Source organism: Doryrhamphus excisus, chromosome 23 (assembly GCF_030265055.1).
Source record: "Doryrhamphus excisus isolate RoL2022-K1 chromosome 23, RoL_Dexc_1.0, whole genome shotgun sequence".
Taxonomy (NCBI): domain Eukaryota; kingdom Metazoa; phylum Chordata; class Actinopteri; order Syngnathiformes; family Syngnathidae; genus Doryrhamphus; species Doryrhamphus excisus.
The window spans coordinates 10,210,100-10,221,064 of NC_080488.1; the positions used below are offsets into that span (position 1 = coordinate 10,210,100).

At 43.4% G+C, this 10,965-nt stretch overlaps 2 protein-coding genes and 1 long non-coding RNA gene across 4 annotated transcripts in view; 2 read left to right on the forward strand and 1 right to left on the reverse strand.

The window, feature by feature from the left end:
- Nucleotides 1–5,451, forward strand: part of ppp2r2ba (protein phosphatase 2, regulatory subunit B, beta a) — a 35,742-nt gene extending 30,291 nt beyond the window's left edge. The window contains exons 7-10 of one of the 2 annotated variants that reach the window (XM_058063931.1): nucleotides 1,705–1,874; nucleotides 3,029–3,120; nucleotides 3,208–3,331; nucleotides 4,337–5,451. In XM_058063931.1, the coding sequence (XP_057919914.1) occupies nucleotides 1,705–1,874; nucleotides 3,029–3,120; nucleotides 3,208–3,331; nucleotides 4,337–4,492 (542 nt within the window). In that variant the 3' untranslated portion in view covers nucleotides 4,493–5,451. The remainder of the gene's footprint in view (nucleotides 1–1,704; nucleotides 1,875–3,028; nucleotides 3,121–3,207; nucleotides 3,332–4,336) is intronic. The other variant, XM_058063932.1, reaches the window with a different exon arrangement.
- A 187-nt stretch (nucleotides 5,452–5,638) lies between these two features.
- Nucleotides 5,639–8,966, forward strand: gpr151 (G protein-coupled receptor 151). Its single transcript, XM_058063933.1, has one exon. The coding sequence runs from the start codon at nucleotides 6,675–6,677 to the stop codon at nucleotides 7,983–7,985; it is 1,311 nt and encodes a 436-aa protein (XP_057919916.1). The 5' UTR covers nucleotides 5,639–6,674; the 3' UTR covers nucleotides 7,986–8,966.
- Nucleotides 8,967–9,921: 955 nt separating this feature from the next.
- LOC131110650 (uncharacterized) lies at nucleotides 9,922–10,549 on the reverse strand. Its single transcript, XR_009120935.1, has 3 exons — nucleotides 10,425–10,549; nucleotides 10,261–10,349; nucleotides 9,922–10,184 (listed from the first exon to the last, which is right to left on the reverse strand). It is a non-coding gene; the product is annotated as an uncharacterized LOC131110650 (long non-coding RNA).
- Between the last annotated feature and the right edge of the window lie 416 nt (nucleotides 10,550–10,965).

The following is a 10,965-nucleotide window of genomic DNA, read 5'->3' on the forward strand; positions in this document are numbered from 1 at the left end:
CTACTCCTCATAACCTTCTGGAGTTTATGCAAATTATGGAAATTTATATTTATGGCGTCATGTTGAGGGAATATATATATCGAGGGAAATTACAACCACTGTTTCCTTTGAACGCATAATCACTAAACACTTTAGACACTAGTTTAATCACAATCACAAAACTATCCAAAAATCATCACACAGCAACTTAATAGTCAAAACGCACCCTGAGCTTATGAGCTCGCCGCCATGGCAACCATTGGCCAATGAAGAAGTTAAAATCATTGTTTTTTTTATTTTAAACTTGAATTGGTATACCTTTAGCATGTTAAGTTGCTGTGTGGTGATTTTAGCCTTCTTTGTAAGATGACAGCGCGAGTCAAAATGTTGACTAATGACAATATTACAATATCTGTGGAAACACATGAGTATTGTTATTTTTTTCTAAAATGATAATTTCATAATAGTAACACACATAACAAAGGAAAATAGGCGGCACCTTTGTGTGGCTGGGACTTGCAGCTCAACATGCCATGACTGATAACCCATCAATAAATCCCATCGGGTGTCTCTTAAACAAAGAATGGCCTAGCATCACAGGCAAACACTTCAGCTGAATGAATAATGAACACATTGACATTTTAAACAGGCAAATCCATCGCCATTAGTCCTTCATGGACACACCTTGTTGTCCCAGGATGTTCCTTGTTTCCTTGCCATGTATTGACAAGTTCAGCGGAGCGTGTGCTAACTAACACGGCTTCTCGGGATGCATGGTGCATTTGGGTTAATTGAGGAAATGTGGCAATTGTTTAGGATTAGGGCGTGAATGTGACGCACACACACACACACACACACACACACACACACTGCAGGTGGCTGTTCTTGTTAGCCTCAAGACAGGCCTTAAATAAATAAATATTTCCACACAATAGCTTTAAGACATATTAATCATAGTGCACCCCCCCCCCCCCCCCCCCACACACACATATATACGCATCTATAAATCAGCGAGCTAAAATTAATCAGCATTAGCAATGAGACGAATGAAAGATGATAGAAGGATGAACAGAGGGAGAGGAGCGAGCCAAAGATACGGAGCCCCAGGACAGAAAGAAAAAGGACCTGCCAACTCCCCGGGTAGCCTATTATGTGCCCCTAGTGGGGGGGCGAGGGCAGGAGGGAGGACGAGGATGCACACACATGCATATAAACATGCATCACTGACACATGCGTAAATCCAGCGGGGCTCAAATGGGCCCAACTTAGACATTGATTTGTTTTTTTCTTATTTTTATCCCCTTCCTATAACCTCCCATCACCCCTCATTTTCCATCTTTCACTGCGCATCCCTCATTAGACTCCCCACTGGCACATCTCGGTGGAGGATGGTGGAAAAGTGGTGAGGAATGGTGGGAGGGCAAAAGAGGAGGAGGAGGAGGAAGAACAATAAGTTGACATCTCACAATGGAATGTCTGGCTCTCATCGCCTGCGTGCGGATGAGCAGCTGCCAGAATCGATATGTATCATAACCAATATTTAGCCATCACGCTGACCCGTGGCTGTCTCCCTCAGCGCACACACACACAAATAACGCTGGGAGGGGATTCAGCTGCCGCAACAAAATAAAAATACTTGCGTTGTTGTGTTGTTATTGTTAGCAGATGCAGTCAAATCTCCCCATTTTTGTTGATTTCAACTTGATTTCATTTCTCTGATTGTAGACTTTGAAGAGCCGGAGGATCCTGCTACACGTTCGTTTTTTTCCGAAATCATCTCATCTATCTCTGATGCGAAGTTCAGCCACAACGGTCGCTACTTGATGACAAGGGACTACCTCACTGTTAAGGTGTGGGACCTGCAGATGGAGAACAAACCCTTTGAGACCTATCAGGTATACTGTTCCGTTCCGTCACGCCACGCTGCTACGATGCATGGGCAAGAGATGCTTGTACCGATCTAGACATTGATATCAAACTAATGCCGAGTCACAATTTCTGGTCAGGTCAGAAATAAAAATAAACTGGGCTCATGAATGAACGGAGCAGAAAGGAAAGAAGAAGATGTCTTAGTCAACCACACAACCAAAGCTTTCTTTTGGAGTTTGTATGTTCTCCCCGGGTTCTCCGGTTTCCTCCCACATTCCAAAAAACATGCTAGGTTAATTGCCAACTCCAAATTGTCCATAGGTATGAATGTGAGTGTGAATGGTTGTTTGCCTATATGTGCCCTGTGATTGGCTGGCGACCAGTCCAGGGTGTACCCCGCCTTTCACTCGAAGACAGCTGGGTTTGAGCGGTAGAAAATGAATGAATGTTTACAATACAAAGATGAAACTTCATAATTCCAGACTGCGGACATCCTCTGTGTGAACAATGTCGCCATCATTAAAAAAACCTGCCGATAATATTAGTGGGACGATAATGGTACCGCCGAAGCAACAGCAGCACAGCATTCTGGTAAAGTAATCCCACAAAATTAAAAAAAAAAAATCAGGTTGCACCACATGGATGGAAAGACCCTTATTTTCCAGGAAATGTGTCCTATTTTCAAATGCAACACTGCCAGGTATGGTAAATGTTGTTAAATTGTAAATAATGCTAAGATGCAGTCACAACGTATTGATTTCGGACTAATCACTCAACATAATCCTGTCACGCTCTAACCTCGCCATCTTTAACAATCACACCGAGAGTGCTTATTGAGCTCCCTGTCCTGTAAGAAGACAGATACCGGTGCTACTGATTCAACCTGAAGGGAAAAACCTCCCACAGTGGTGGGTCACGGGGGTCACATCCACACTGTCTGATCATGGACAAAAGCTCTCTAAGGGCAGGTCATGATTGATAAGGACGCCGTGTGCAGGGCTCAAGGGATTCTCTGTTCAATTCCTTTTTCACCCGCTGCCTCATCACGGTCGTCACCAGGACTGCAGGGATTAGTCAAATCACAGCATGTGGCAACTTTATGGATATTTTTTTGAGTCAACAAAACAGGTTTAACTCCTTGGTCGAGTTTTTTACTCTAGTTTTTTACTTGTTCTTCCAGGTGCACGACTACTTACGGGGTAAACTTTGCTCACTTTACGAGAACGACTGCATCTTTGACAAGTTTGAGTGTGTCTGGAACGGATCAGACAGGTTAGAGTCCTCTACATGTTTACACTTTCTTCATTATACCGTACACACACAACACTAAGCCGCTATTCTCCTCTTCGTATTACTCAGCGTCATCATGACCGGCTCCTACAACAACTTCTTCCGAATGTTTGACCGCAACACCAAGCGGGACGTCACGTTGGAAGCGTCGAGGGAGAACAGCAAACCACGAGCAATTCTCAAGCCTCGGAAGGTACAAGGAGTATATTATAGTGCAGTGAAACTGGTTTGTTAATGCATGGATGGGATGTGAGCAACATTGCATCGTTATGATAAAACCTCTATGGACTGCAAATACACAATATGGACAACAGACACATGGACTGAAATGAACAGTTCGTTCATAACAAGATAAAATTACAGTAAACCTCGGATATATCGGATTCAATTGTTCCCACTGGTTTTGTCCGATATAAGCGAAATCCGTTATATGCGTATACCGGAAAATGTCCGTTTTACGCATATATCGGATTTATATCCGGTATATGCGTAAATCGGATTTTATCCGTTATAAAAAGGCACTTCCTTGACTATGTTTCCAATGTACCTGGACGCGCAGGCAACGCTGCAAACGCTGCAAATGACGTCGTATAGCGGCCTGTCACAATTCGGCGAATCGGTGCGCCACGATGCGGCCATCCGATATATGCCAGGGAAATTTAATGGAAATGCATTGGAACGGGACTGGAGATTTTGTCCGAAATAGGCGAAATCCGTTATAAAAAAATCCGATATATGCAATGAATTTTTATTGGAAATGCATTACAGAAAAATCGGTTCTTTTTTTATCTGTCCGTTGTGAGCGAATTTCCGATATATCCGAGTCCGATATATCCGAGGTTTACTGTATTAGCAATTAGTGAAGCAAAAATGACCAAAAACAGTAAGAGTGACAATACCCCTCAATGACCCCCCCCCCCACACACACACACACACATGCACACAGCAATGTTTGGAAGAGCCTCCTTTATGCCGGCTCCACTTGATTACTAATCAAGCACACCTTGGATGCTCCTTCCATGTGTGCACCTCCACCCTGCAGAGAAGAAGCGGGGGGAGGAATACACACAAAGCAGCCACACCCACTATGGAACCTAACATCTATTGATTTTACATAAATATCACTACTGGTTGTATTAAAATAAAAAAAACTTTAATCCACTTAATCCGCGTCCTCATCGGCCATGTTGTCCCGCAGGTGTGCGTGGGCGGCAAACGCCGAAAGGATGAGATCAGCGTGGACAGTTTAGACTTCAGCAAGAAGATCCTTCACACCACATGGCATCCGCACGAGAACATCATCGCAGTGGCGGCCACCAACAACCTTTACATTTTCCAAGACAAAGTCAACTAAAACACGCTGTCCCCCCCCCCGCCCCCCATGACCTCTTCGTGTGCGTTGGAGGGGGTGTTTTTGATGGCCCCGATGTTGCTGCTCACATGATTTGCACTGAGGATGTCCGCTTCTGGAATCAGTGATGCGGGTTTCTGAACTGAGTGTTGAATTTATTTAGCAAAAGGGAATCCCGTGCGGAAACATGACAGCTGCATGAGCAATAGGATGTAGCAGCGCTCCGGACCATGGAAGGAAAAAAAAAAATGGAGGGCGGATACAGTGAATTGCAAGAAAAGGCAATTTTTTTTGGACAGCACAATCTGCTGATAATGTCTTTTCTGCTTGTGGTCAGTCTTTCTAGTACCAATTGCCCCCCCCACAACCCCCCCACAGTGGGGCGACTCTAGTCTGTGATGTGAATGAGGCAATTTTTATTCATGCTTTTATTTAATGCCGGTTTGTTTAGCTGCTGTGGTGCCTTCTTTTGGTATGTGGGGGTTCAATGTAAGAAGGGTTGGGAGGGGGTGGGGGGGTATTGAGGCAGAAGTGTGAATGTTTTGTTTCCTGTCTGTCAATTATGAAGAAAAACGAGAACGGTACAATAGTTCCAAGCCCAGGTACTTTACAAGCCAGCATACAGTATTAATTATCACCGTGCCCAATTCCCACCAAGCCTCCGATGGGGGAAGTTTATGATAATTCTAACATGTTGCATGTAAAGGACGTGTTACCGATGACTCCTATACACGCGTGTGCTCATTTTCAACATATGGATTATAGCACCTGTTAAGAGCCGGCGACATCTGAGGTAAGCACTAAAAAAAGGAAAAAGGTCAAAGTGAACTCTGTGACATCAGGGAATTAATACTGTACGTGTCAAGAAATGTCTTTCCTTTGTGACACTTCGAATTAAAACAAAAAAAAACATTTTATAGATCAGAATGTAATAAGAATGCAGTCTTTATGATTACTGAACATTTCTTTGATTAAAAAAAATAATAAAGCTGTGCAAGTTCAAAAGCGGATTTGTGATGCTTGTGTGGAGCAAGAATGGTGTAAGGGCGCCCTCGTGTGGGGGACGATAGAATAGTTACTACTGTACCAGTATATCACATGCAGTGATGCTGCAAGTACATAGCTTATAGTGTTTTCCTACTTCCTGATTTGACTATTTTAAGTTTTTTTTAATGAAATTAATAACAGGTTGAGCGACCCTGAGCACTTAATTTGAAATGCACTTAATTTCCAGGAGGAATTTTGGTCAGGACTTTGACTAGACCACTACAAAGTCTTCATTTTGTCTTACTTCATCCACTCAAAGGTTTTGGATCATTGTCCTGCTGCAGAACCCAGGTTGGTTTCAGATTGAGGTCACCAAAAGATGGCCATCAGGATTTTATGATTCCATTTATCACAACAAGTCTTCCAGGTCCTGAAGCAGCAAAACAGCCCCAGACCATCACATGACGTGCGGTGATATTATTATGGGACTTTTGGGACTTTTGTCTCGTATTTTCCCAAAGGTCTTTGAGGGATCAAGATGGATTAAGATGTTTACTGGCAAAATTGAACACTGAAAACTGACCTTAACTGAGGGAAGTAAGGCCTGCAGTTTTTTGGATGTTGTTGTGGGGTCTTTTGCGACCTCTCAGATGAGTTGTCGCTGTGTAATTTGGGGTAGTTGGCCACCGGTTTTGTGGATAATGGTTCTCACTGTACTTCACTGGAGTTCCACACCTTTTCCAGACTGATTGAGGAATGTTGAACGCGGAGGGAATTCTATGAAACCAATCGATCTGTTTCGATCCATTTTATCAAAGAAGGATCTAACAAGTCTTGTCTAATACTTGCAAGTGTATACATTTTTTGTAGAACCTGTATATACATAGTACTTATATACAGTATATGTAAGAAATAGTATCTCTGGGGTACGGTCTCCATAATTGGCACCCTGGGGCCTGAGTCTCCACGCCTTTTGTCAGCTGGGGACACCAGCTGTCAATCAAACAGCATCTTTATAAGAAGCCACCCAAGCCGCTCCATCATGTGTCAGGATAAATCCTCACACAGACAGCAGCTCCCCTGTGATCCCAAACGCAGGATCAATATTATTAACGATATCCATTAAATATTCTTAACATTTTTTTGGGGGGGTCAAACCTTTTCTACTTCATATTATCTGCCCGTTTTTCTGGAAGAGATGGACACGCAGTCTGGGAACAATTTAACGGTGGTGAACGACTCCTTCAAGCAGTGGTCCTCCAATGACGGGGACTCCTTTTTCCATCTGGACCCCGCGGAGCTCAGGGTGCTGGTGCCGTCCATCCTGGGTGTTATTTGTGTCCTGGGGGTCACGTGTAACCTCACCTCCGTGGCCATCTTGTTCTCCAACGCTTACAAGGGCAAACTGTCCCTTATCAACTCGCTCATCTTCAACCTGGTGTTCGCAGACACTTTGGTGTTGCTCTTCACCGTCCCCTTCCGGGCCGCCTCCTTCTCCAAGACCGGCTGGACTCTGGGATGGGTGTTGTGCAAGACGTCCGATTGGTTGCTTCAGTCTTGCATGGCGGCGAAGAGCTTTACCGTAGCCGTCATGGCCAAAGCGTGCTATCGCTACGTGTCCAACCCCACCAAGCAGGTGAGCATCCACCTGGGCTCCATCCTTGTGGTGCTCTTCTTCATCTGGCTGTCAGCGTGCACGGTCACCATCCCTCACTGGCTCTTCTCTACCTTCCAGCAAGGGCTTCACGGGCTCATGTGTGTGCTTCTCGTTCCTCCTGAAGCGTGGAAGTTCATGTCTGTTTACACAAAGGCATACCCGCTAGGGGTCTACTGCGCCCCCCTCAGCTTTGCCCTCATATACTTCTGGAAGGCGTACGGCCAGTGCCAGCGCCGCTCCAGTAAAACTCAGAATCTGCGTACGCAGATCAGGTCCAGGAAGCTCACCTTGATGCTCTTCAATCTCACCGTTGCCACGGCTATCCTCTGGCTTCCACAGTGGGTGGTGTGGCTTTGGGAGCGCCACTCAGAAGCATCAGGAGGATCCGACACCTTCATCTCGTGTCCTCCTTTTCTCATCACGCTTTGCGCTCAGCTGCTCACCTTCTCCCTGTCGCTCATCAACCCTCTCATTGTGCTCTCCCTCTCCGAGGAGTTCAGAGAAGGCTACCGCGGCTTGTGGCGGCGTCTAACCCTGCGCAAACAACCTCCCGTGAAGCCAAAACCGGGACCTCACAAGCCCACATCCCTTCAGTCACCGTGCCCCAGACCGGAGACCTCGGGCCAGCTGAGAGTGGAGAGGAGCCCAAGCAACAAACCGGGAACCAGCAGAGATGCTCAGCTGGAGCAAAGTGTCGACAAGGACGGCATGGTCTTGCCTGACGTGGAGCAGTTCTGGTCCGAGAGGGAGACGGGTTCTTATTTGGAGGAAAATGACCCGGTGCCGTGGGAGCACCAGGACAACCGAGAGAAATTAACATCATCCTCAGCATCATCACCATGGCAACAGTAACTCTGATCAATGGACTGCATGGGTGTTTCTGTGTTTGTGGGGTATGAAGTACAAGGTGTGGAATACTGCTAACAACATCCACTTAGTCGTGGGTCAGGTTGAACTTCCATGGTTGTTATTGTTATATTATTGATGTACGGTGATCATAAAATATTTGCTCGAATCCTGAATGTTATGGAGGGAAAAAAACACAAAAACATGACAGGAAGTGTCATATTATTTATTCCAGGACTGTAAACTAGTGGTGTCAATGAAGTAATATGGGTAAAAATAAAGTTTGTATGTCAAAATATTAATAACCTGGTCACGTTTTGGTTACAAAAAAGCCACTATAAATATACTGTATATAAAAGTATGAAAAATTGCAAAGAAAAATAAGAATAACATTGAATAACATCCATCCTCACTAGAGTTACGGGTATGCTGGAGCCTATCCCAGCTGTCTTTGGGCGAGAGGCGGCCAGCCAATCACAGTGCACATATAGACAAACAACCATTCACACTCACATTCATACCTATTGACAATTTGGAGTCGGAGGACAATATGAATATGTACAGTATATCGCATATATCTGCTATTTTATGTATTTTTTTGCCAAAAAGGTCTATATCCAAAATGATTAGTGCCATTTCTCAAGATATTTATATGTTAATTATTATATTGATTTACAAACCTTTACATTTTCTTATGTTATTTTTCAGACTACACTAAATAAGCGTTGATTCTTCCTACTCCTTTTCTTTCTGAGACGTGAAACAGTGAATTGTGTGATGTATTCCAATATAACATGTACATATTCATGTTCAAAAAAAACAAAACCAAGTATGGTGACATATGTGAAGGAATATTGGAAGCTTATTGTGCATTTGTGTATGTGGTAATTAGTAGTATTTACAATAAAGTCATCTCTAACACCTGTAGGTAAAAGGTCATGTTTGTCGGTGAAATGAAAGAATCAGCGGATGATCCCCTGCTGCCGTGCGGTCATTAAATATATTTTCATAAGGGCATCCATTGGGCTCTAATTAGATTGAAAGGGCTTTCGTCTGAACTCGGATGGAGCCCATTCAATGGATTTCCTCATTGATCTGCTCAAAGCTGGAGGTCAAAAGCTAGTAAACAACAAGTAAACAACATGAGAGGAAACGGAGCCGGAGCTGATCTATAAAAAAATATCTATACATTCCAAATAATGCCGATAATGACAACACTGATGAAACGCACTATGGCGGTTATCGAAAGACATACTGAAGGCGAGCGTCCACCCTGACGCCCCCTCTCTCCTCCTTATGACATTTTCCTCTCATGAATCATTGATGTTGACCTTCTATTGCCTGAAGCAGGAGCAACACTTAACTCCATAACGCGCCACCAGTCCCGAGGGTGGGGTCCCGGACGGCTATAAATGCTACAGAATCCATGCATTGTTAAACATAACAACGCATTAATCTGCACTAATCAACCGATATCTGTTATTTTGCACTAAATATGAGCTACGGTGACAAGCAAGCAAGAGAAAATGGAGATGTTAATAAGCATCAAGTAAATGAGGCCCTGACCCAAAGGAAATGGAAAGAAAAGGTTGATCTCATCAACGGTTCTACTCAGGAATCATTAGGTCTTTCTGCAGGTGGGGTCATCTTTTTAGTGCCCCCCCTCGGTGTTCCATCAGCCAATCATCATGTCTTAGAAATCACTGCAGGAAGTGACATGCTCGTCAAACACTAATTGTGCTCAGCAGGAGAGTCTTCTTGCAATTAAATCTGTCCTGCTCGTAAAAGTGACACCTCAGTATAGGACTTTGAATATTAAAAAAAATTGAAAATATTTTACATTTTACCTGTATTACCATGGATTTAAAAATTATTCCTGACTTATAGTGAATATTTTTCAATATTTTTTCCTCAATTTTTGGAGGAAAAAAAACTATTTAAACCATAAACTGCAAGAATCCACTCTAAATGTCATATATTTTTGTAAAAACTCTTGAAGGAGAAACTATTATGCTCCACTTTGTAATTTTTTTCAGTATGAATTGATGATAAATGAATAAACCATTTAGAGAGCTACTTCAAAGTGGTTAGGAGCCACTGCTTGGAGACCCCTTGACTTACCGTGTATGAACGGAAGGAGTGGTGACGTAGGTCAGCGTTTTTTTTTGAGAGCAGACAATCTTGACACTCCCTGAGATTCAGGATCTAGATAAGTTGAAACAACAAGATTAATGCTCAATTTTAATTGACACGTTTATCGTTTTTCTTTTGTCTAACTCACCTGTGTGCATTTTTATGTCCAGCAGATGGCGCCAAAGCTGCCTTTCCCTTCAGCAATGCGTGGGTGGTGACTATTTAGCCTTTTGCTAGCTAAAAAAACGTCACAAAAATCAGTCACAAAGTTTGCTCGGAATTTCATATAAATGTCGACATGCTAATATTTACCATTGGTCTGCTAGGTGCTTCTGGTCGGGGATCAGAAGGTGAAGGTGGGGGTCCTGAGTGTGGCGAAGGTGCTTGTTTTCGCCTCCGGATTGGTACAGGTGGTGGTTTCAGGGACCCCATTTCTGTAGTAATTGGGGGTTTCAGATACTCAACCGCAGAGAAGATGCTGTTAAAAATATATATATATATATATATATATATATATATATATATATATATATATATAAACACGGAAGGGATTTTACCTGTGAGCGTTTCCGCGAGTGAACTCATGCATGATATTGTTGAGTTCACTGACAATGTCAATAAAGTTGAGCAATCTTTATTGACGGATGTGTCTCTGTGTTGACACATTTTGTTTTTCCATTCTAAGTGTCTTTCATTGTAAGATATCATCTAAGTGAGATGGAGGAGAGGATGGATGGAATTGTGAACTTACAAGTAAAGCCAGTTCGCAGTATACTTATTCTAATCTTGCTGTGACTTTGTGAAAAGAAGGAGAGAGAACTCGGGGGGGTCATCAAATGCACAACATGATGTA